Source organism: Rhineura floridana, chromosome 1 (assembly GCF_030035675.1).
Source record: "Rhineura floridana isolate rRhiFlo1 chromosome 1, rRhiFlo1.hap2, whole genome shotgun sequence".
NCBI lineage: Eukaryota > Metazoa > Chordata > Lepidosauria > Squamata > Rhineuridae > Rhineura > Rhineura floridana.
The window spans coordinates 5,998,240-6,024,387 of record NC_084480.1 but is presented as its reverse complement, the minus strand read 5'-3'; the positions used below and the strand labels follow the sequence as shown (position 1 = coordinate 6,024,387).

The 26,148-nt window shown below is 43.1% G+C and overlaps 1 protein-coding gene across 47 annotated transcripts in view; it reads left to right on the top strand.

Annotated features, from left to right (window-relative positions):
- CELF4 (CUGBP Elav-like family member 4) overlaps positions 1-26,148 on the top strand; it is a 1,013,450-nt gene that overhangs the window by 679,215 nt on the left and 308,087 nt on the right. For 10 of the 47 annotated variants that reach the window (XM_061607394.1, XM_061607385.1, XM_061607365.1 and 7 more), the window contains exon 4: positions 18,420-18,435. The exons of the other annotated variants lie outside the window; for them this stretch is intronic. In XM_061607394.1, coding sequence (XP_061463378.1) covers positions 18,420-18,435 — 16 coding nt within the window. The remainder of the gene's footprint in view (positions 1-18,419; positions 18,436-26,148) is intronic. 47 annotated transcript variants of the gene reach the window in all.

Sequence of the window (26,148 nt, the reverse complement as noted above, 5' to 3'; positions counted from 1 at the left end):
GAACAGAAAAAGGAAGAAATGCAGGAGACAAGGGAGGGGAAATAACCCATGACTGAAGGCTTTATAAATGTAAATTTTTTTGGCAGAAACGGTGTAGCAGCCCTGGGTGAAAGATTGCACTTGCCATTCCAAGGCACTTATTTCTGAAATCACAGGGCTGGAGTCCATCCAAAAGCTCTTCTCTGTGTTCGCTTTTTCAGTCAGTGAATATCAAGTTGCCTCTTTGTGTGCTCGGATATGCCAAGCTTAAATGAAACCTTGGGGGGTGGGGAAAGAGAGAGTGTGTGTCACGCCATGGACCTGCACTCCTGGGCTTCTGTCGCCCTTTACTTATTAATTCTCCTTTCCCTGCCAGTGCCTCTTTCTCCCATATTATTACCATTATTGTTTTAAAAACATCCACAAAGTCAATCAGTTTCAGATTATTGGTCCCAGAGACAGATGTTTGGCGAGTCATTTTGCCGGGCGCTGAATTCTTCAGACGCTTTGATTTCTCACTCTCTTTCTCTCTCTCTCTCTGCCTCCTGCTCGTTTAAAGCATCTTTGGAGGCCTTCCCCCCTCTTTTTCAAAATGTCTTTAACTGCTCCCACAGGGTAGACTAATGGTGTTGGACACAATATGTGTGAACATCCCTTCAGAGGCTGCATCCGTAGGCACTTTCCCTCCCTTTAAAATCATTGTTTATTTAGTCCTTGGGCCTCAGAACCATCTGCAGTCCCTCTGGCTCCCGTTGTTTTTAAAGTCCTATTAAGTTTCTGAACTTCTCCTCGGAGCATTATTCTATTCCTAAACAACCAGCAACAACTTCCTGTCAACGCCAACGCCTGCCAAGCAAATTAAGGATGGCAGTTTCATTCTTTTGACTGTGACAGGCCCGAGTCCAACATTATTTTGTGCGGGAGCAACTGTTATATATTTAGTTTTCAAGTTTTTTGTGTTTTTTCCCCTCTTTTTTTTACAAAGAAAGAGCCCATAGGGAACAGTCCACACGCTTGGGTTGAGAAACTGCAGGCAACTCTCACTCCATCAGAAAAGCACAAAGGGTTGTGAAGACTAGATCCACTTAACGGTCACCTGGGAAGGCAACAGGGGAATGTTGACTTGGTGTCGTTCCCAATTAGGTTTTCGTTGGCAGATCCTGAAAACTTGTGTTGTTCAGGCTTTTTCTGCTAAATATATTTCCTCTCTTCCTGGTGGTGGTGTTCCCCTCCCCCCGGTAGGCTTCTGAGATGATCCTGAATTCCAGTCCTGTGTTGTATAGGGGAGAAATTTGGCTTGGTTTTTAATATGGACCTACCTTATTTGCAGTTCCCAAAACAATCTGTAAACTGAAACACAGGTATTCTTTGAAATTCTCACTTCTATAGATTTTACAATGCAGTTCTCCAAAAAAAAAAAAAAACCCAAAACTGAACAAAAATTCCTACATGAGTGAAAATAACATATAAAAATGCACATTAGGCAAAATTGCGTACAAAAGCGGGCATTATGAAAAATGTGCTCTAAAATGCTGATGAATTTTCGTGAGAACTTTTTTAAAAAATCGCAAACTGACATGGACATTTGGTGAACTGAACTTAAGATGGGAGGGAATGAGAAATTCAGAAGAACTGAGATTGACAGATTCATCCATCTATAGTGTTAGATGAAGTAATTTACACTAGTTTCAAACGGAGTGTGACTTCTAGTTGATACTGATGTAAACTTGACCTGCCGGCATAGTGATTATTAATAACTTGGGGCTTTGCCTCTGCTTGCTTCGCTCACCGAACCTGCACCCATGTGGATAGCTGAAGATCTCCCCTTCCCCACAACAGGTCACCAAAGCCCCCTCTTCTTCCCTGCCAGCCAGTCCTCTCCCAGGCCCAGCCAGCCTGCTCACTCCCAAGTCTGACCTATCTCCTGGCATCCTGTTTGATCCATGGCTGCCAAGGCCCAGGCTGTAGCCACCACTGTGGCCACTACATAGCTCACTGGCTTGCCCTGCTCCCACCATCACACTGTGGCATCATGTGATGGCGTGAGGACTTGCATTTTTATAGAGAGACATTTATTCTGTGACTTATTCTAAATGTAATTGGTCATATATCGCCTGTGGCATTTTTAGCAGGAAGGCAATTAACTAATATTGTAAATACATTACTGTGCCATCAGTGTTCATGGGGCTCTGCTGAGCTACAAGAATGGGTTGATTTGTTTGTTTTTTTTAAAACCAATTTAAAACCTTTTTGACTAAACCATTTTGTAAGGAAGACTTGGGAAAGAGAAAGACAAAAAAATAGACCTGTTTTACATGCACAGCAATTCTGTATCAAGAACCAGTTCTGCATCAAGACAGTTCTATTCTGCAACAGCCATCTCCCTGACATGCTAGCTTTCTGTGTTCAAAAATACATTTTGGAATGCAAGTCTTCTAATATATGAGCCCTACTTATCTATTTATTACATCTATATCCCACTTTTTCTCCAAGGAACTCAAGGTGGCGTACACAGTTCTCCCCATTTTATCCTCACAACAATCCTGTGAGGTAGGCTAGGTTGAGAGACAGTGACTGGCCTAGGATCACCCAGTGAGCTTCATGGCTAAGCAGGCATTTGAACCTGTGTCTCCTAGGTCTCCATCCTACACTCTAACCATTATACCACATTGTCTCTCTTAAAAACCCTCAGCACCAGGTTTTCCCAGGCAGTCTCTCATCCAAATACTAACCAGGCTCAATCCTGCTTATCTTCCAAGATCAGATGAACTCCAGTCTGTTCAGGATATTATTACCATCTGCAGTGGTCTGGACTGCTTTCTGTGAACTGACCTCAGCCTTCTCCTCTAACCAATTATTTTGCCCCACCCTGTGATGAGTTGCATAAAAGTGACTATGAAAAGAGGGCTCAGACAATAGCCCTGCCCAGCCATTCATAGAAATGATTGTGTGGAGGAGAAGATTCAGCTGGGCTGGCCCTACCATTAGACATTAGAAGGGTGCAGGAAGTGGCATTGAAGTGATGGAGCACATAGAATCATTGAACCATCGAATCAGTGAATGGTTGAGTTGGAAGTGGCCTGTAATGCTTTCACGTCTAACCCCCTGCTTAATACAGGAATCCAACTTAAAACACACCTGGCAGGTTACTATCCAGCTGCCTCTTGAATGCCTCCAGTGTCGGAGAGCCCACCACCTCCCGAGGTCATTGCTTCCATTGTCGTGCCGCTCTAACAGTTAGGAAGATTTTTCCTGATGTTCAGCCGAAATCTGGCTTCCTGTAACTTGAGCCCATTATTCCACATCCTGCATTCTGGGATGACTGAAAAGAGATGCTAGCCCTCCTCTGTGTGGCAACCTTTCAAGTACTTGAAGAGTGCTGTGCTACACAGCTGGCCCTGTGCCCTCTAATCTAGCCTGATGGTATGGTGATAGACGCTATTCTGTTGCTAGTGTTACAATAAGATTTAACTGCCAACACAGTCATGGAAGGGGATGTCATATTGTCCTTCTCCTCAGGCAGCGGAATGTCTTGGGCTGGCCCTGAGATTTGGGACAGACACTCCCTCCTCCACCCCCATGTTCCCAAGGACCCTGTTTCCACAGCACCTGTGTGCAGAAGCTACTGTGGGATGGAGAACCTTCCAGTTCACCAATATATGGAATTGCTGAATGGGAGTGTACGAGCATTTGTGAACATGGACAAAGTATGCATGCAAATAGGGTCCTTCAATGTGTGAAGAGCAGAGGCAGGACCAGTGGACACAGTCATGATTCCCCCCTCCAGATATTCACTTCTCCATATGATGGTTACTTGTGCAGAGGTAATTTTTGCTCTTTTAGCCTTGTATCCGTATGCTACACTCAATATCTAAGGCCCTCCTCTGGGTGCCTACTCCGAGGGAAGCTTGGAGGGTGGCAACAAGGGAGAGGGCCTTCTCAGTGGTGGCCCCCAAATTATGGAATGATCTCCCTGACGAGGTGCGCCTAGTGCCAACACTGTTATCTTTTTGGTGCCAAGTCAAGCCTTTCCTCTTCTCCCAGGCATTTTAGCATGTGTTTTTTAAATTGTTTTAAATTTTTTAAATTGTGTTGTAAATTGTTTTTAAAAGATGTGTTTTAAATTTGTATGTTTCTTTTTGATGTTTTTAGTTGCTGTAAACTGCCCAGAGAGCTTCGGCTATGGGGCGGTATACAAATACAATAAATAAATAATAAATAATAACTTTTATGGCACTGTGCCCCACTCCGAGGGGCTGTGAAGACTGAGATGGTGATTTGTAAGTGAGTTACCAACAGTGTCCTCTCCATCAATCCTAAGACCTGTTAAGGTGTGCCGGGATGGAGGTGATATTTCAGATGTTTGGGGCCTAAGTTGTTTAGTGTGTAACCTTAGTATCTGTTAGTTAGGGTCTGTGATGTGATGACCTGCATCCCCACCCCCCAAAGAGCAGTTTCTAATCTACGGGGGCATTTCCTCTCCCGCACCTGACAGACAGAGGTGGGTACCAAGTAAGAAGCAAGTCATGTTGTTTTGGGGTGCTTTCTTTGTGATGGAGCTCATAGCTTGCTGTTGCCATTTGCAACCGTGCCCTGTGGGACATTCTTCTGTGCACTGATGGACTCAGCCAAGTGAGTCTGTTCCACCGAGTTGCTGACCGGCTAAGCACATCGTCCAACAAGTTTGCCCATATGTGAATTATGTCTGTCTGCACTGTGGCCTGTTCTTTCTTCTTCCTCCATGTCGCTGGGTAGGGTGGAATTTCTCTGAGGTCACCAAGCAAGAAGAAGAAGAAGAAGAAGAAGAAGAAGAAGTGAATGTGATTAAATTTTATTTTTGATTTGTACTGCCTTCAAGTCGATTCCGACTTATGGCGACCCTATGAATGGGGTTTTCACGAGGCTGAGAGGCAGTGACTGGCCCAAGGTCACCCAGTGAGCTTCATGGCTGTGTGGGGATTTGAACCCTGGTCTCCCAGGTCATCCAAGGAGAATACAACTTTCTGCAAACGCAGAGACAGGCATTCACTATAGGAAAACTGGATACTTCCTGAGTAGCAGTGAAAATGTAATTCACTAGATACCTGCTTAGTTTAAATAGACTTTTCTCTGTTTCTCATATTTTCCTGCTCTGGTCTCCTGTGCTCGAGTCTTTTCTTTAGACTAGCAATTCCCACCCCCCAAGTCTAAGTCCCTCTGGCTCAGGGTAATTTAACAAAGGCTGTTCCAGTAGATTTTGAAATTAATAATTTCTAATAGGCAAATCAATGGGAGTTTAAGAACCCTCGTCTTGTGTATTTGCCCAGGTATATAAAAAGGCTAATCACATCTTGTGAGGGAAGAGCATCCGTCATGTGCTTTTAGAGCAGGTTGGCAGATTTAAAGGAAAATATGTTTTCTAAAACAAGTTTTTAAAATACATTTTCATATTAGAGCTTTGTTGAATGCTCTCGACTTTTAATTTCCAGGGCTAAAAGAGCTAGATGGAGTTGGAATACCCCCCCCAAAATTAGGTTTTCCTTTTTTTCAGTGGTCTTCAGTGTCATGAAGTTGGTATAGCACCATTCTTTTCCCGGACAGCTTCTTTTTCCACTTTCCTGTATTACATCACACAGAGATCTCAGCCAATCAGGGATCCTATAACAAACAGGATAACATCAAGACTTTGAGTATCCAATCAGAGATATGGCCCTTTGATGATGTCACTAAGGATACATTAGGGCAATTAAGAGTGATGTCAATCATCATGTTACTTCAGCACAATTACCACAAGGCATATAGATGGGTGGCAGTCAAATGGCATGAACCAGTGACTTGCTGCTGTTGGAGGGTGGGGTGGTAAGCTCCAATTGGTAACTCTGCTTTCTGCAGAGGTTTTGCTATTAATTTTGGTGAAGGGGAAACATCTCTGCAGATATATAACTGCAGTGAGAATCTAAGAAGAGCCTTGCTGCATCAGACCAAAGGCTTATCTAATCCAGTGTTCTGGCTAACCAGATGCCTATGGGAAGCCCACAAGCAGGATATCAGGGTAATATCCCTCTTCCACCATGGCCTCCCAGTGATCGGTTTTCAGAGACATGCTGTCTTGGATTCTGGCAGTTGCAACCAGCCATTATGAGTAGCTGCTGATCTAAAGTGTTTTTTCATTAGGGATGCTAAATTGGGCTTAGTACTGGATTCCAACTGAATTCGACAGTCTGCTATCTTTTCAGACCAGCACTGATTTCTTGCAGTGGGTTGTGGCTATAATCGGCACGGATTTTTTGCAGCAGGCCACGGCTGTAATTGGCACAGATTTTGTTTTGAAAAATTTTCCCAATTTTACATAATTACCTTCATAATTTCATCTAAACTGATGCATTTGTAACAGTGAGTAGGTGTGATAAATAGGAAAAAAGAAACCACCGTGATAATTTACATAGGCATTTAGGTTAAAAACTATGCAATTTTTTCCCGCAATGACAACAAAAAACAGCGGATCGAATCAGCAAGCACCAAAGCAAGCAGGAACAAAAAAAGGGCAGATTGGGATGGAATGATGGACTATTAGAATACAAGCAGATTGGAACTAGGCAGGGAACCCCATCCCTATTTTGCATACACAGGGCTGACACCTCCATAAAGATATGGGAGAAAAGTTTCACTTCCACATAGGGATGAGGGAGAAATTTGACTCAGTTCACATTTAAAGGTGAACCTACCAAATCGGCCCTTTCCTAAACAATATGTGAACTGTAACACACCCATCCTTTGAAATTCACACATCTCTGAATTTTGCAATGTAGTTCTCCAGCCATATATATAAGTGTGCATAACAATGCATATATTGGTGAAAATAACCTACAAAAATACATCATATTAGGGGAAATCAAAATATTAGGGAAATATTATTTGCAAATGTGCATATTGGGCAAAGTTGCATGCAAAAATGTGTATATTAGGAGAAATTCGCACAAAAATGCTGTTGAATTTTCATGATGAATTTTTTTTTTAATAAAATTGCAAACTGATGTGGAAAATGCAAAACTGTGAGAAACTGAAATCGACAGATTCTTCCACATCGCAGCCCATCTCAGGTCTCTGAATAAGGCACATATCTTGAAGCAAAGACGTAAGCATGAATTCACACACATTCTATTTTTTACGGTGGCACTCCTAATTTTATATATGCATCCATCCAAAAATGTACTGTATAAATGAGACAAGCTTTCTTGTGAGAGATACCAGTTGCTGGGGTTCACAAGTGGGAAGAGCTGCTGTTGCGCTCAGGTCCTGCTTACTGGCCTTCCCGTAATAGGCATCTGGTTGGCCACTCTGAGAACAGGATGCTGGGCTAGATGGGCCACTGTCCTGATCCAGCAGCCAGGCTCTTCTTATACCCACATTAGACAGTGAGGCTGCAGCTTGTTATCAAGTGTACCCTTCACTGCAAACTGTAGTTTTCTGCCATGTACAGAGACATGGATTTACCCTTCCTACAATGTGGCAAAACAAACGACGACGACAAAACTACCGTTGCTTCATACCTGCAGCCAGCAGCATGGGGTTGATTTTACACTATTGAGAAGTATGTGGCAATAGCCCAGCCACAAGCCCAATCTCTGAGAACCATAGAGTAGTTGGGCCAACACCTTGCCCTGGAAAACTTTGATGACAGAGGGGATATGAGAACCCCCTTTCAACAAGAAAAATCTGAGAATAGTGGAGATAGTTCTTTGGGCATTCTCAGAAAGATGTGCAATTTGGGCTTTCCACACGCCAGTTGTTTGAAAAACTATGCCCAAGTATTTATATACCTTGACCTGTTCAATATCATGCCCATTGACCCTCCATCTGCGCTTAGTATATCTTTTAGAAAGCCCAATCTCAGGGGGATTTGCTTCTTGGTTGGCAGCAACCCTCTCTTTGAGAGGTCAACTAGGAAATACCCCAAGCCAACTTTGCCTACATGGTTGCCGAGTAATACATGCTTGACAGCACTATAGGATTGCACCACGTAGAAGCCACTTCTGTGCTTCTTAGGAGCAAGTGTGACCAGTGGGCCATTGTCTAAGCATGCACAGCTGCAGTTGCTTGTTACCCGAGTGCAGCAGTGGGGAGCCTAAAACTCTGATTGGAGTTGCTTGCTTGGATGAAGGATAGAGGGGTGTGTGTGTGTGTGTATAATAGCCTACTGTACAAAGGTAAAATTGGCATGTGTAGCTCCACCCACTTTTGCCTCTGGCTCCGCCCACCACTGGCATGTGGTCCCCAGAAGCCTGACCAGAAGGGAATGTGGTCCCCTAGCTGAAAAAGTTCCCCATCCCTTTTGCATCCATCCCTCTCTCCCACTGTTGAACATTTATGTTTCAATCTCCTGGTTACAAATATCACCTGGTTGACCTTTGGCAAAGCAATATTTTCTGTCTCAGCTCCCCACACACAGACCCCTGCCATAATATGGGGGAGCGTTATAATGCTGACCTACTTCACAGGCCTGTTGTGAGGACTGCAGAGGTAATGAATCAGATGTACTGTGAACACTGGTAAGGCAACATATGAATGCTAAGTAGCATTATCATTGTTGTCGCTGGCCTGTGATCTGTTTGGAAGGACAAATGGGCTCCCCTAAAATGCACTTTTAGAAGTTGCAAAGAAGAAGGAGGAAGGAAGTGTAATTTGCATTCCCCTTGCAGGATCTCTTAATAATTTAATTCCCATTAGGAGTGCCTGCATTCAAGGGGTGGGGGGGAGAAAGAAGATTTATAGAGAGATTTCACTCCAGGTTGAGTTTTTGTCTTTCCATGTTTTCTTGGCATTTATCATGCATGTTTTAATTTAGATCTGAGACTTGTTACCATCTGGTCATTATTGCAAAGAAATATTCATTTTCTCTGAGTGACAGGGGCTGCATTCATCACAGAGGGAGCTGATTGCCCTCTTGCTTTCCCACCCTCCTCCCCTTTGCTTGAACTGAAGCGGAAAGGTATGGAGCGTGGTGTGAAGCTGCAAGTTGCTGGCATCCAAGATGGGAATAGCACAAAGGGAGGGGGGGAGAAAGCATTCATTCATTCAGCCGCGGTGGCAAAACAGGCCTTGCACTTCTGCAAAGTTGCTGCCTGCATGAGCTGAAAGAAGTGGAAGGCTAGCATTGCAAGGAAGTGCTTCTAGCCTGAATGCTTTACGGGCAACCAAATTTTATATTTGATCCTTAGTGATTTGCTAAAACTAGGAAGGGATGGATCTGTCCATTTTAGTTTCTCCTTCCTCTGATCTTAAGTTCAGTTCACCAGATTTCTGCATCACTTTGCTTAAAAAAAAGTCCTCATGAAAATTCATCAGCTCTTTAGTCTGCATTTCTCCTAATACACACATTTGCCACTGCACATTTTCTTTAATGTATGCAATTTTGTAAACATTTTTTCCATCAAAGAACTGCACTGCAAAATTAGGAAAAGGGCAAATTGCAAAGGATAGTTGTATCAACTGTTGTTTTGGGAAGTTCAAATTAGATAGGTTTACACTAAAATGGAAACAGAGCTGAATTTCTCCCCTGTCCCTAGCTTAAAAACTACTCATAGTTTCACCTGTGTTCATTGCCCTCTCTTCTAGATGGGCCTTTGGTATGACCCAACAGGGGTCTTTTTATGTGTATAGATTCCTCTCATCGCATTCCTCATCAGTAATTGGCTTTCTTTGCTCTCAGTGGAGTAATCACATAGCCAAACCTGATTGGCTATGTAGGGTAGGGATGGAAAGGTCTGTCAATTTCACTTCTCTCAATTTCTCATTTTTCCAATCTTAAATTCAGTCCTCCACATTTCTATGGCAATTTGCAGGGTTGTTTTTTTTAAAAAATCCTCATGAAAATTCTACAACATTTTAGTACGAATTTCTCCTAATAAACACATTTTTGTAGGCAGTTTTGACTAATGTATACATTGTCACAAGAAATTTCTGTGATTATGATTATGATTTATTAGTTGCTTTCCTTGCAAAGCAGCCCAAAGCAACTGACAACAGCAAGATTAAAACCAATTATAACAAACCCATTCAAAGAACAAGCATAACACAACCTAAAAACAGATCAGTACAAATAAAGACAGGGCTTGCAAGACCTGCCATATTAAAATAGGCCATTGATACCCAAAGCTCTTCAATTTAAGAGCAAAAAGCCCAGATAAAAAGGAAATTATAATTCATTTTGTTTATTTTCACTCATATAATCATTTTTATGCACACTTTTCCCTTTCATATGCTTTTTTGTAAACATTGTTTGGTTGATGAACTGCGTTGTAAAACTGGAATAAGTGCAAATTTTAAAGGATGGCTGTGTTTCAGTTCTCAAATGGTTTCGGAAAGTGTGGATTTCATAGATGCAGCTTGAAAGGCGAACTGAATTGAATTTCTCACCCATCCCTAATGGAGGGCCATTGCGTAATCCAGCTCACAATGTGATCCCTGGTTGGTTGAGATCATTCATATGACTAATGCAGGAAAAAGGAAGGCAAGGGGGGAAATGACATTGAAATAGTAGTAGGTGGGGAAAAGAAGAATGAATCCAACAGGGCCAACAACAGGGAACATCCTGACAATTAAAGCATTCTTTGAGAAATATTTATACCCTGCCTCCCCTGACTATATTGTTCAGCGTGAAAATAAACACGAGAATATTTGATGTTGTTGTAGTAGTAGTAACAGTAGCCCATTATCACTGCACATGACACTTTGCAGAGTTATTAATTTAGTTTATTTATTTCAGATGTTTATTTACCACTTAATTTTCAGAATTTCTAAGCGGTGTACATAAAATGTTTAAAAGAAACCATACAGGGGAAAAGAACAAAACCATCAAAACAGAAAGCTATCTTAAAATGCCTGGAGGAGTAAGAAAGGCTTTGTCATGCCCCAGAACTTCAGCAAGGAGTGTGCCTGTCTAATCTCAGGTGGGAAGGAGTTCCACAGGCTTGGGTCCACTGCACTGAATGCATGGCTTCTAGTTGTTACAAGTTGTGTATCTGAGCCATGGGGTGTGGGAGAGACCACCAACAGAGACTCCCCCAAAGATCTCAGTGATCTGGTCAAGATATAAGGGATGAGGTGGTCCTTGCAATACTCTGGAACCAAGTTGTTAAGGGCCTTGCCACTTAATACAAGAACCTTGAACCTGTCCTGGCAACATATAGGCAGCCAGTGCAAGCTTTTAAGCACGGAAGTTAAGTGCCAACAGTAGTTCTGTCCCCATCAACAGTCTAGCCACAGCATTTTACACCAGCAGGAGCTTCTGGACCAAGCACATGGGAAGCCCCACATAGAGTGCATTGCAGTAATCAAGTATTAAGGTTACCAGTGCATGAATCACCAAATTACAGTCTGTAGTCATCAGTGACAGAATTGAAAGCCAGGCCTCTGCCCCAGGGAGCTTACACTATAAATGTAGACAACTGAGGGTGGGAGTGGGAATGAATCACAGAAGGCAGAGAAAGACGTGGCAATGCCCATTTGTTTATTTTTTTCCACTTCCCAAATTAGATGGGTGACAGGAAATCATTCTGGATATTTTGAAGCAAAACAATGTTAATAAACAATAGTCACTGTCATTCTTGGCCGTTTGCATGCACAGGCCCTCTTCTCAATAGAAAATTTGGGTGGTTGTATTCAACTAGGTCCTACACAGAGTAGACCCATCCAGATTAATGCACCTAACTCAGTCATAGGGCCATAGGAAGCCGTCTTGTAAATGAGTCAGTTCATTTGGCTCAGTACATACTGGAAGCATCTCCCCAGGATTTCACGCAGGAATCTCTCCCACACCTTCCTTGAGATGCGGGGATTGGATCTGGGATCTGTATGCAGAACAGATGTTCCGCCACTGAGCAGAACATGCCAATAGTCATGTCTATTAACTTCAGTGGGTCTACTCTGTTTAAGACTAGCACTGAATACTGTCCTTTCTCCGCAGCAGGGCAGGGCGTGGGCTTCCACCCTTCTCCCCTGCACCCAGCCACGCGTGCAATCCTATGTGGCTGGGCTGTGTGTGAGCCAACCCTATGATTAAGGAGAAGAGCTCTGAAATGGGGGGCTGAGGCAGAGGAGTCACCCCACAGCGGAGGAAGCCCCAGATGCGTCTGCCCTGCACAAAGAGGAGGTCTGCTTTTCCTTCTTAATGATGGTGCCAAGTGCAATTTTGCTTCTCTGGAAATCATCCTGTGACAAGCCCTGCCTGAGGAACATCTGCTCCGGCAAATCCAGACCTATAATTTGAATAAATTATCAATATCTGGCAGTGTCCCATTATTAATGCTTGGAGTCTTTGAATATTCTCCCGTTTAATAAGAAGACTGGAGCTAGCAGTTGGCATAGTGGCTTCCGGATAGCTTTCTATTGGATCTCTTTTGTTCAGTTCCCCCCCTCCCCATATTTCTCTCTCTCCCCCAACCCAGAATCTCCCCTGCTATTTTCTTTCTTTTTCCAAATGCTGCCAATGGAGATGTGTGTGTGTGTGTGTGTGTGTGATGGTTCTGGGCTCTGCGAGAATGAAAAAAAAGAACATCAAAGGGAGATGTGGGAGAGAAAAGCCATTTGTATCCTATATATCAGAAAGAATAATGACACCCCCCCACCCCACCCTGCTTAAAGGACTCCCTTGAGCGTTTTGCTATTATTACCTGTACAAGGTTGCACATGCGGCTTCAGGAGCATCTTCTGTTCCGTTAGGCTGTGAGTTTTCTCAGTTTCTGCACCAGAGACAAGTTTTATTAACTTTCTCTTCAGCATCCACCCTGATAGTTAATGATGCAGGGCACCTTTGAGGGAGTCTAATGTAGGCCGTTTATCAAAAACCACCACAGCGCATAAATAGGCCAGCATTCTCTCAATATGATAAATCAGAGGCTGGCGTCGGCTTCCTTCCTATGGCTTTCTTTGGAAGCAGAGGAACTTTCTCTAATTGCTGACTCGGGCTTAAAGTTGGAGGAGTCCATCAGGGCCGGGCCAAAGAGGGACAGCGTCCTGGGAGGGAAGGTCAAGCAGGCATTATCAGAGTCAGCAAGAAGCCAGAGGCTGGGTGGGGAAATCTGTGCAGAAGGTCAGCGAGTGGCACACAAGTAGACAGGCGAGGGCAAAGAGGTGGTGCCTAGGGATGGGGGAGACATTTGATTCAGTCGGCATCGACAGGTGAACTAACCTCATTTTACTTTCCAAAACAATACATGCACTGAAACATGGCCATCCTTCAAAATTCGTACTGCTCTGAATTCTGCAATGCTGTTCTTGTGCCACATGTGCACATAGGCATGCCTATACTATGTGTGTGCATGCACATGTGTACACAAATAATGCATATACTAGGGTAAAGTGTGTGCACACAAATGCATATACTAGTGAAAGTAGCGTACGCAAACATCAGGAGAAATGCCTTTGCCAAAATGTGTATATTAGGCAAAATTGCAAAGAACAGGATGGATCTTTTTATAGAAGAAATGTATAGGTGAAACTCGCACTGAAATGCTGATAAATTTTCGTGAGGACTAGAACTGAACTTAAGACTGGAAAAGGGAGATACTGAGAGAAACAGGAATGGTGCCATAGGCAAGCATAACGCACATAAAATATGGAGAGGAGGGAATCCTAGCTGCTTCCTAAAATTTAGGGCGTTGGGAGCACAAGCAGTTGGAGGCTAAGCACAGCTAGAATCATAGAATCATAGAGTTGGAAGGGGCCTTGTAGGCCATCGAGTCCAACCCCCTGCTCACAGCAGGAAATCCACAGCTAGAGCATCTCCCGCAGATAGCTGTCCAGCCTCTGCTTGAAGACATCCAGCGAAGGGGATCCCACCACCTCCCTAGGCAGTGGGTTCCATTGCCGAACTGCCCTTACTGTCAAGAAGTTCCTTCTAATGTCCAATCTGAATCTACGCTCCTGCAACTTAAAACCATTAGACCTAGTCCTACCCTCTGGGGCAGCAGAGAACAAATCTGTACCCTCCTCTATGTGACAGCCCTTCAGGTACTTAAAGAGTGCAATCATGTCACCCCTCAGCCTTCTCTTCACCAGACTGAACATGCCAAGTTCCTTCAACCTTTCCTCATAAGACTTGTTCTCCATACCAGCTATCATCCTCGTCGCCCTCTTCTGAACCCGCTCTAACTTGTCTATATCTTTCTTAAAATGAGGCACCCAGAACTGAACGCAGTATTCCAGATGAGGCCTGACTAATGCAGAATATAGTGGGACTATTCCCTCGACCTGGAAACTATAGCTCTGTTTATGCAGCCCCAAACCGCATTTGCCTTTTTTGCCGCAGCATCACACTGCTGGGTCATGCTCAACTTGCGATCCACTACAATTCCAAGGTCCTTCTCACACGCACTACTGCTAAGCTGGGTATTTCCCATCCTGTACCCGTGCATTTTGTTTTTGTGGCCTAAATGCAGAATCCTGCATTTGTCTTTATTGAATGTCATTTTATTAATTTCAGCCCAATTTTCTAGTCTATCCAGGTCCCTTTGGATTTTATTCCTGTCTTCCATTGTGTTAGCTATCCCTCCCAGTTTCGTATCGTCTGCAAACTTCATAAAGCTTCCCTCCACTCCATCATCTAAGTCATTGATAAAAATGTTGAAGAGTATCGGCCCCAGGACAGAACCCTGTGGCACTCCACTCGAAACCTCCTTCCAGTCCGAAGCAGAGCCACCGACGACCACTCTTTGAGTACGGTTTTCCAACCAGTTGTGCATCCACCTGACAGTATTTCCATCTAGTCCGCATTTGACCAGTTTGCTAATCAAAAGGTCGTGGGGGACTTTGTCAAACGCTTTGCTGAAATCTAGATAGATGACATCTACAGCATTTCCGCCATCTACTAAGCTAGTGACCCGGTCAAAAAAAGAGATGAGATTAGTTTGACAGGATTTTTTTTCTTGACAAACCCATGCTGGCTCCTTCTAATCACAGCATTGTCATCTAGATAGTTGCCAATGGACTCTTTTATTATCCGTTCTAATATCTTTCCCGGTATTGAAGTCAGACTGACCGGCCTGTAATTCCCCAGATCTTCTTTTTTACCCTTTTTAAAGAGCAGGATGACGTTTGCCCGTCTCCAATCGTCCGGCACCTCTCCCATTCTCCATGATTTCTCAAAGATGATGGCAAGAGGTTCTGAAAGTACATCCGCAAGAAGAAGAAGATGAAGAATTTATATCCCACCCTTCCTCTTGGAGGAGCCCAGAGTGGCAAACTCATCAGTAAAAGAATTTAACGACGACCAAAAAGAAGCAATTTTTAAAAAAATTAAAAACAGCTTAAGTGGAGTGTTACCACTTCAGACTGCAAGTGGAGACTTACCTAATAGAACACATCTGTAACACAGAGAGAGACACACACAGAGAGATACAAAGTCTTAAATATAGAAAAGCAGCCGGTTAGGAAACAGCACTTGTCCCTGACATGCTTGTTTTCTTGGGGAAGGGCTTCTTTTTGTTTGTGGAAACCTTCAGCCATGTAAACCCCCACCTGCAGTCTGAAATGGTACAGTCCGAACCTCAATGAGACCAAATTCCATCCCACCCATCATTTCATAAACTTGTGAGAGCTTCAGACAGCCTTTGGACTAATTTCAAAAGGCCTCTGCTAGTGATCCCTTTTGACCTGTGGCAAGAAGGATCTGTCCGCTCCGTGGCAGCTTGCTGGTTGGGATGGGGGGGCAGAGGAAAAGAGGGGAGAGATAGAAAGAGAGCAGGGAAGGGGGTGTCTGTCACTTGGGGCTGTGACTTTGCTGCTGCTGGATTTGGCCCTGCCCACACTCAGCACGAGGCCCCTGAGAGGTTAACCCCAAGGGAATGTGGTCTTCAGTGTCTGTTTTAATGTTTTTGATTGCTGTAAACCACCCAGAGAGCTTTGGCTATGGGGCAGTATACAAGTGCAATAAATAAATAAATAAAATAAACAACAAAGTTGCCCACCGGTCATAGGCCCAGTGGAGAACTGTTGGCAGAACAGGACCAAAGAGGAGGAGGTCTGGGATCCAGGGGAGGGGCTCAGTAGTCTGGAAGTTGTGAATGAGGACATCGAGGAAGGGTCAAATGACCAGCCCACTGACAACCCCTCCTCAGAGGCGTCAGCCAATGAGAACGAAGGGGTTGAACCATCAGTCTGTCCTATTGCACTGCCTATGGCAGCCAATCCGCCACAAGGATGCACACACACACACACACACACTGCTGACCTACACTCAGCCCAGGAAGAAATACGAGAAGAGGAGCCAGGGTAGGATCTGGCTGAGACATCCCTGCCTCCATCGCCACGGATATGCCATTGGCTGCGCAGGTGCAAATGGATGGAGCCCATTAACCTGCCTACCCGTAGGAGTGCCCGCTTGCTTTTCCAAGTCTTGAGTCGAGAGAAAAGTCCCGCACAAGTAGTCATGCTTTAAATAAAGTCCTGCCGCATCCTTTATCAGAGAGAGTCAGGGGACGTGTCTAGTATTGCGACAACATCTTCGCTTGTGTAACCATGCCAAGTAGCACCTTGTATTGATCTTATCGCTGTGTGCGCGCTGTAACCTGATCTGTGTTCCACTCAGGTGCTAACCTGTTGATTAAAGCCATTGACAATAACCAAACTGACGGTCCTGAGTTTGATTCGGGGGGGGGGGAGAGAGCCAGGACACCACCCTTGTTACAAAGCTCTTTCCTTTTCCCCCTCTCTTGGTCATCATATTTCCCCTCAACTAAACTTACCAAAGCAGCTCCAGGCATGAGCAACTTGGAAAGTTTAATACTTTTGGAAGAATGAGATTGTTTAGAAGGCCATTTTTCTTCTCTCTCTCTCCCCCCACCCTTCAAATAACATTCAAAGGCATTAGTGGAAAAATTGGCCCGTGGTTATTTCACAGCTACTTTTATTTATGGTAAATTTATTATAATAAGGATGTTCTCTGTCATTGTCTGGTGCGATTTATTTATTGTATCTCCCTTTTGAAAACTGTTGATATTGATTGCTCCGAGAGGTTGCCTCGAAGAAAAGGGGGAGAAGGGGGGGCGGAAACCTGGGGAATGAAAAGAAATGACCATGTTGTTATCAATTACTTCATAATGAGATGTGAGTGGAGAATTTTAAGCATTCTTCCTAGCACTAGTGTATGGGGGGGAGGAACAATATATTTACAGGAAATTATCCCTGGGTGATGAATGGTGTGTTTTAAAGTGAGGGGTTCTCTAATGAGGGCCTCTCTTGATGGCACAGAAGCTTATTTCTAACCACTATGTGTTTTAATTAAAAGAGAATTTAGTGTGCATCCGCTAGAGACCAAAATAAACCCAACAATTCTGCATGGAGTCGTGTCCTTCCGTCTCCAACCAAAGCAGAAATACTGCTTGAGCTTTTTACAGTTAATTCCTTAAGAGATGAACAGGGAAAGAGATTGAAAAGGTGATAGGCCAGGTGTGGGGGACTTTTGGCCCCCCAGATGTTGCTGAACAACAACTCCCATCATCCCTGGCCCTTGGCTTTGCTTGCTGGGACTGTTGGAGCTGTAATTCAGAAGAAGAAGAGCTGGCTGGATCAGACCACCTAGTCAAGCATCTTGTTCTCACAGTGGCCAACCAGTTGCCCATGGGAAACCCACAACCAGGACAAAAGATGTCTCCCCTCATGCAATTCTCTGAAACTGTTATTCAGAAACATATTTCCTCCAAGAGCTGAGGTAGAACAGAGCATGACATAAGGCAATGACAGCCTTTGTTGTTGTTGTTGTTGTTGTTATGTGCCTCCAAGTTGATTACGACTTATGGAGACCCTATGAATCAGTGACCTCCAAGAGCATCTGTCATGAACCATCCTGTTCAGATCTTGTAAGTTCAAGTCTGCGGCTTCCTTTTTGGAATCAATCCATCTCTTGTTTGGCCTTCCTCTTTTTCTACTCCCTTCTATTTTTCCCAGCGTTATTGATTTTTCTAGTGAATCATGTCTTCTCATGATGTGTCCAAAGTATGATAACCTCAGTTTCATCATTTTAGCTTCTAGTGATAGTTCTGGTTTAATTTGTTCTAACACCCAATTATTTGTCTTCTTTGCAGTCCATGGTATGCACAAAGCTCTCCTCCAGCACCACATTTCAAATGAGTTGATTTTTCTCTTATCCGCTTTTTTTACTGTCCAACTTTCACATCCATACATAGAGATCGGGAATACCATGGTCTGAATGATCCTGACTTTGGTGGTCAGTGATACATTTTTGCATTTGAGATGACAGCCTTATCCTCCATGAATTTGTCTAACCCTTTTCAAAACCCATAGGAAAATACTGCAGCCCAGCTGGACCCAGGTAGAGGCCCATCTAGTCTAGCATCCTCTTCTCATGGTAGCCAAGCAGATGCCTATGGGAAGCCGAGAAGCAGGACCTGAGTGCAAACATTCACTCTCTCCACTTGTGATTCTCAGCAACTAGGATTCAGAAGCATACTGTCTCCGACAGTGGAGGTAGAACATAGCTATCGTGGCTAGTAGTGGCGTAGCTCTAGAATCTTTCCCCCTATTTTCAGTGTTCAGGCTGTGAATGCCATTGCAGGGTCAGCGGAACACCAAGGTTTTCAGAAGTACAAAAAAAAAGTTGGAAAAAATCCCTACAAAGGAGGGTAGGATTCAACACAGCCCAGTGAAAACAGAGTGCGCACAGTGGGCATGGAATGCTGACTGGCTACTGGTGGTGGGGATATAAACCAGCAGAAGGAGATTGAAATGGAGTGGTTGGCTACACTGCAACATTTTGTTGCAGGTCCCACTGATTAAGACTGCTGCAAGAAATTGTGCCCATGAAAATGCCCCTTACCAAGCTCACTGGAAATTCCCATTAAGAGAAAAGTCCATCACATTTTTAAAAGTTGTGACAGTGCCTTAAGATGCCTGGACCACAAAATGTATTTTTTTATTGTTGGTATTTATTGTTGTAACCTACCCTGGGGTTTATGGACAAAGGACAAGGCATGAATGATAAAAATAAACAAATAAGGATGATAAAATATATGATGGCATGAGGCTTGTTTTTTGTTTGTTTTGGACTAGAATCCTACAAATATTATTTACTTTTAAGATTTTTCATCTGCCCTTTCCATAAGGACCCAAGGCAGGTTAAAACAATATAACATCGTTATAAAAGCAGATAAAAGAGTGACAGTTATAAAAACAAGTAAAACCATTCTTGCAGAACAATATACATTCAGCAAAAGAAATGGGTCCCGCAAAGCAAAATACCTTACCTGCCAAATGCTAGGGTAAAGAGGTGCATCTTCAGCACATAGTGAAAGCTATACAACAATGTTGCTAGATGCACCTCTCTGGGGAGGGAGTTCCACAATTTAGGGGCTGGCACAGAGAAGGCCCTCTCCTGGGGCACCATTCTGAACACCTGAGAGAGTATGTAGGGATGGGTGAGAAATCTGATTCAGTTCGCATTTCAAGCTGAATCTATCAAATTCGCACTTTCTCAGAACTGAAACACAGCCATCCTTCAAAATTCGCACTTATTTGAATTGTGCAATGCAGTTCGCCGACCAAACAGTGTTTATAAAAATGCATATGTTGGGGAAAGAGTGTATAAAAATGAATATACGGGTGAAAATAACATACAAAAATGCATTATATGATGAGAAATTGCTTGCAGAAATGTGTGCATTAGTCAAAGCTGTCCAGCCAAGAAGAGGAAGACCCTCAAGGTGCCACAACAGCAAACAGCAGAGCGTGGAGAACATGAGAAAATTTTATTGCAGCCCAACGCATTTCAGGTGTTGGCACAACCCTTTGAGTCAAGGGCAATCCGCAAATATATATATATATATATATATATATATATATATATATATATATATGTACACTAGAACAAATAAGGAAAGGGTAACTGAAAAGAAACATGCTAAAAGAGCAACACAAGAAACCTTCCGAAAACGAAAACTGATTACACATGAACTCAACAAAGGAAATTTTAATGGAGCTAGCAACCAAATAAAACAAACCATAACAAAACAAATGGAAAAAAGGGATTAGAATAAATACTCAAAATACCTTGGGCAATGAAAAACACTAATGCTGCCACTGCATTACTCAAAGCTACCTACCAAATCTGTTTATTAGGAGAAAATCACACTAAAATGCTGGAGGAAAATCATGAATTGTTGCAGAAATACGGAGAACTGAATTTAAGACTGGAAAAATGGGAAAAAAATGAGGGAACAGAAACTGTCAGATCTTCCATCCCTAGTAGGGATGGAAGCAGTCTTTCAGATATTTGGACCCTAGGTCATTTAGGGCTTTAAACACAAATCTAAGCACTTTAAATTGGGCCCAGAAGCAAACTGGCAATCAGATTAACATGGCTGTCCCCTTTTAAAGCATATCTCCAAACCATATGATCTAGAAACCTGGGTATTTTGAAAAGGGGAAGTTATACTACTATAGTCCATGGGATGTTAAAGACTAGCAAATCAATTATGGCTTAAGTTTTCAAGGAACCTAGAGTCTGCTTTATCAGATACCTGAAGTATTATTCTCTGTTGGTAGATGTAGAGAAAAGAATGGAGGTAGGGAATGTAAAAGGTGGGTTTGCGTGGAAAAGGCACTAGAGTTGTGCACAAATGGCCTCCAAATTCTCCATCCTATTTGTGGGGCAGAGAAAACATGGAAACCATTTCCAGGTCTGGCTCCAGCAGTGGGACAGGTGGGGCACAGGCCAAAGGAACTCAGAGGGGCCTTCTAGCTGATCCAGCTTATGGATGTTACTATAACATCAAATATTATTTATTTACATACTTTGACTGAACAAAAATGCACATTTTTGTCCTCAAAAAAGGAAATGTGGAATGAGTTTATAGTGGAGAGACCCAAGGGTTAATTTTTGAGGTGGAGGAGTTTTATACAACAATGTTGTATTGTTTTTACTTTGACAATAGGGTGTTGTCATATAAGTCGAGATGTGTTTTATTTTAAAGGGGTGGGGCCAGGAGGGAAGAGGAGTGTGGTTACAGGACTAAAGCCAGGCGACAAGGGGGCTACTGATAGCCTGTGCCCAAGGGCCCCCCGAAACCTGGAGCCAGCCTTTCATTTCATTGAACTTCTCCTGATGGAGGACTTTCCCAGGGATTGGACTCACCAGTAGCCATGGCAATAGCAAAGTTTCTTTCTTCCCTTTTTCTTTTATCTCTTGTGTGCTCTCTCTGTGTTGGCAACTTGGCCACCATTTTGCATTCTCCACAATGCCCCAGACCTAGTGTCATTCCAGGCCATGTGGGAACGGAGTGGATGGTGGCCTCCATTGACAAAAATGGAGATAACATTCAGATAAAATCCTGCAAAGTGGCCTTCTTGTCTAGGAGTTCAGAAGAAGAAAATATCTCAGAAAAAAGCCATCTGGGTCATTTTACCCACTATGGAAATGATATGAAAGCTTTAAAATGTTAGGGGTGTGTACATGCTACAAGATTTACCTTGTATCTGTATATTTTAAGATAAGTCTGATCTGTTTCTGAATCACTCTGTGTACTCTCTGCTTCAATTTGTGTTACAGCTTCCAAGCCTCTCTGTACAAAATTAAGCTTTGTGGGGGGATTTCATTCACTATAATGGAGAATTTAAAAAAATGTTTATAACTTTTTCCCCTATTGACCCAAGTGGATGGAATTTTTAGGCACAGGAGCCCTACCAGAAAGGATTAAGCCTGCGAAATTGCTGAAAAATAGATCAATTTTTTTAAGGGGGCAAGAAATAGGGATTCTTCCCCCCACACACACACAATTCCTTATTGGAGAGTGCAATGGTTTGTCTCTTTCTAACCTTGAAATAATTAAGAGGTGGCAAATAGTGCAGTCTCTGAAAAGCCACTCTAGTTGTTTGCTCGTTTTTCCCCATGGAATGAGGAGGATGCAATCTTGTCTTTCACCTTAAGCAGCAAATTGTCTTAGGCATGACCTGTCATGATTCATAGGATCATAAAGGTAATGGTATCACAGTGAAAGATCTTCAAGGAAACCGGTATCCCCTGTAAACTGATGTCCCAATGTAGTTGCAAAACCTACATTGGTAGGATATTTTTTGGTCTGAAAATGGTCCTTTCCTGTTTCTGTTCTTACTAGGAACTTATAGAGATGCCTTATACCAAGTCAGACTGTTGGTCCATCTAGCACAGTATTGTCGACATTGACTGGCTCTCCAAGGTTTCAGGCAGAGATCTCTCCCACCTATACTTGGAGATGCCAGAGATTGAACCTGGGACCTTCTGCATGCAAAACAGATGCTCTGCCGCTGAGCTAAAGTCCTTCCTGAACTTTCAAACATAGAACAAATGATACAAGAGAGGCTCAAAGGTGCTCTACAATGTGGCACACAAAAATGCCCTAACTGCAGTTGACCCCAACTATGATACTGAAACTTCTATTACCTGTGCTTAACTCTTCAAGGAACTTCCCAAGTCTTGGTCTTCACATGCCTACTTGTTATTTCAACAAACCATTTGTTTCCTGTGTCACATTATCTTTCTTACTTCCCCTGGCCTTGCTTCATCAGCATATATTCAGTAGAGAGAATTTTATCATTCATTTTCTGCACCAACCATGCTCACATGTACCCTTCGTGTACACACACACACACACACACACACTTCATCTGATGCAGAATAGGGAATTATACATTAGCTACTTCGACTCCAGGCTATGACAGACAGTAATTTACCATTTTATTGTGATTCAGTACCTTGGACAGAGGCACACACAGCCTGTCATACTCTGTTCGTCACCAACAGTCGAGACAAGCCTTGGCTGTCAAGCAGAAGCACTGCTCTAATGAGGACACCTAGAGATATAATTTTAAAGTAGGCAATGGGGGACTTTAACAAATACCTTTTTAAGCAGGGCAGGTTGGTTAGAGGATATACAAAAAGTACAGCATAGGGACCCCTGTCCCTCTGTAAGGACAATCCTTTTTCCTGGAAATATTAACCAAGTTTGCAATAGATCACTTGGGGAGGGATTCTTGCTGAGAAGCAAGTGTCATTGAACCTTTATCCATTTGAACCAGAGGATTTTACAGCTAGGTATGGTTTTACATGTTATGTTATGTTATGTTATGTTATGGTTTATTTCTGGGCTGCCTTTTGGCCAAAAAGGCCCCCAAGGTGGCTTACACACAAATAGAAAAACACAAATACAAAACAGAAATAAAAACAATACAATTTACAAAAATTCAAGCCAACAAAATCCTAGCCTTTCTAAAATGCAACAATGGCTAAAAACCAAAAGCATTCCTCGTCCTGGTAAAGGACAATCCCCAGTGAGAGCAGGGTGAAGGGGGACCCTTGATGGTCCCAGGGCAGTCTCACCCCTGCAGCAGTACCTCCCAGTCTGCAGCGCCTCCTTGTAAAGGTCCAAGCAGAGGGGTGGGGCAAGGCAGGTGGAAAACTCTTGGTGAAAAAGCGTGCCCCTTGATGGTCCCAGCACAGTCTCAGCCCTGCAGTCATGCATGAGACATGGGACAGATAGGCGAATATCGGCTTCCATTTCTGTTTTCATTTGAATTCTCCAACAACCCTCATGATAAATGGAGTGCGGGAAGTAAAACAATGCCTTCTTGCATCCCTAATCAGGGCAGAACCTCCCATGGAAAGCATTCCACAGCCATGGTGCCTTGACTGAGACTCCTATTCTGAGTCCCCCCCCCTGCATATAGATGTTATGGGGACCATACTGCAGGTGCTTTGTGTGTATTAATCCTCTGAACCCTTCAGACCTTGGGATGTACAGCCTTCAGACTCAGGTGCTGAAGACAGCCATCCAGGCCACTCTGACCAGCCCTTGGGAACCTCCCTAGGCCCTCCAAGCCCCCTCCCCATGCCCCACCTTCTCTTCTCAAGCTGAACTCCAATCAGGGCAGCTAACAGTAATTAAAACCAACTAGGAAACACAGTAAATTCCAAATCAGATAGTGGGTTTGACCTCCACTGTGTTTCCTTTGCATTGAATTGAATGGGGTGGAAAAATGGGATGACAGTGTAATTTGCATAATTGATTACATAAGTTACATCATTTCACCACAGCAGACACAACAAGATAATGCCATTTTTGGTGGAAGGCGAACAGCAGCAGAATGGAAACAGTGCTGCATGTGATGAATAGGGATGGGGGAGAATGATGGTTCTGTTCATATTTAAAGGTGAACGTACCTAATGGACACTTTCAAGGGGGAAATACATGAACTGAAACAAAGCCATCCTACAAAATTTGCACTTCTCCAAATTTTACAACACAGTTCTCCAGCCAAGTAATTTGTACAAAAAATGCATATGCTAGGGTAAAGTGTGCATATAAATGCATGTATTGCTCAAAATAACATACAGAAATGTATTCTATTAGTCAAAATTGCAAGGAAAATGTGTATATTAGGTAAAATGGCATAGAAAATTTTGCACTAAAATGCTGATGAATTTTCATGAGGGCTTTTTTTAAAAAAAATTGCAAACTGATGTGGAAAATGTGGTGAACTGTACTTCAATCTGGAAAAATAAGAAACAGAGAGAAAGTGATATTGAAAGATTCTCCCATCCCTAGTCTACACTGAAGTTTTTCTTTACTTTTCTACTTTAGCCTCCTTAGACATCCTTCTGACAGAAAGGCAAAGTAAACATTATTTGAATCTATAACACACACACACACTGCAAAATTATTATTTATTATTTGGGAGGAAGAGCGGGATATAAATTTAATAGATAAATATTGAGCAATAAGAAATAAATTCCATTAAATAAAAACAGTAAAAAACCCCAAAACTATGGCCCCTGAATACCTTGAAGGATACAATCAGGTTGCAGAACTGTTCATTGATACATGGATATAAAGTACCAACTGACAATGATTTATTAAATTTATATCCCACCCTTCCTCTCAAAGGAAAAGAAGGCATCAAACAGCAAGTGATAAAACAACAAATCAGTTTAAAACTGCCCCCTTACCAGCAATGTTGTCCTGGCAGACCCGGTTCTTGAGAAAAGAGATTGCACCTTGTATTGGGATAAAACCATTATAACAAATAAAACAATAGATTGCAGCAGACCAGCATAACCTTGGTGGACATAAAGAACAACAAGAATCCTTTAAAAGCTATTAAACTAGAAATTGCAATATGTGTCACATGGAAACTGAAAGGGGGTGACCGGACCAGAGAATGAATGAGTAAATACCACAATCCAAACATGGAAATAAACAATGCACATAAATCCAAGATGCCGTCCTCTGCCTCTAATCAGTATCAAGTTACAGGAGTGGTTTCGAATATCCTGAAGCAATACGCAGGAAAGAATACTTGTGCCCTCATTCTTATTAAAGAGCATGGCTGTACTACAAACACAGCAACCACAGCAGTGTACTTCAGTGTGGACTTGTGGTTAGAGGTTGGACTTGGACCTAGGAGAACAGGGTTCAAATAACCACTTAGTCATGAAGCTCACTGAGTGACCTTGGGCCAGTCACAGCCTCACAGGCTTGTTGTGGAGATAAAATGGGGAATAGAAGAACCAGGCACACCATTTTGAGCTATTTGGAGGAAAGGTGTGCTATAAGTGCAATTACAAAACAAAAACAAATACAACTTCAACTGGGCAGCCTTCAAGGGCAGAACCACATAGAGTAATCAAGTAATGCAGTACTTCAGATTGATTGGGTCCTGGTTGGGATACTCCAGTTGACTGGGTATTCTGACATGGCCCACTGACCTTGAGAACGGTGTGTGGGTTACTCCTGAGGAAACCATACCACAGCCCCACCAGCATCAGGAGCTTTGGGTATCCTCAGCCTCTTCCTAGACACTTGGTACCTTTGGAAGTCAGGTGTAAACTCACTGGCATAGTGACAACTTGTGGCTCACTAGACCAAATGCAGCCCACCACCCATGCATTGTGGCTTGTCAGATCCTTCACACACACACTTGCAGTCAAAGAAGCAACAAAGCCAACAAGTTGGCCAAGCTCTTGGTGGGCTGTCTGTCATCTTGGAACAGTTGGCTCTTCCTCCCTGCCATCACTTCTCAAACATAGCTGATATCTGCAGTTTGTTTGTTGGGTCACAAACTGCACAGGCCTACACCAGGACCTCATTGACACCTTCTCAATGTCAACTGACTTCCTCCATTCTAGCTGAGCCTTTTGCACTGCAC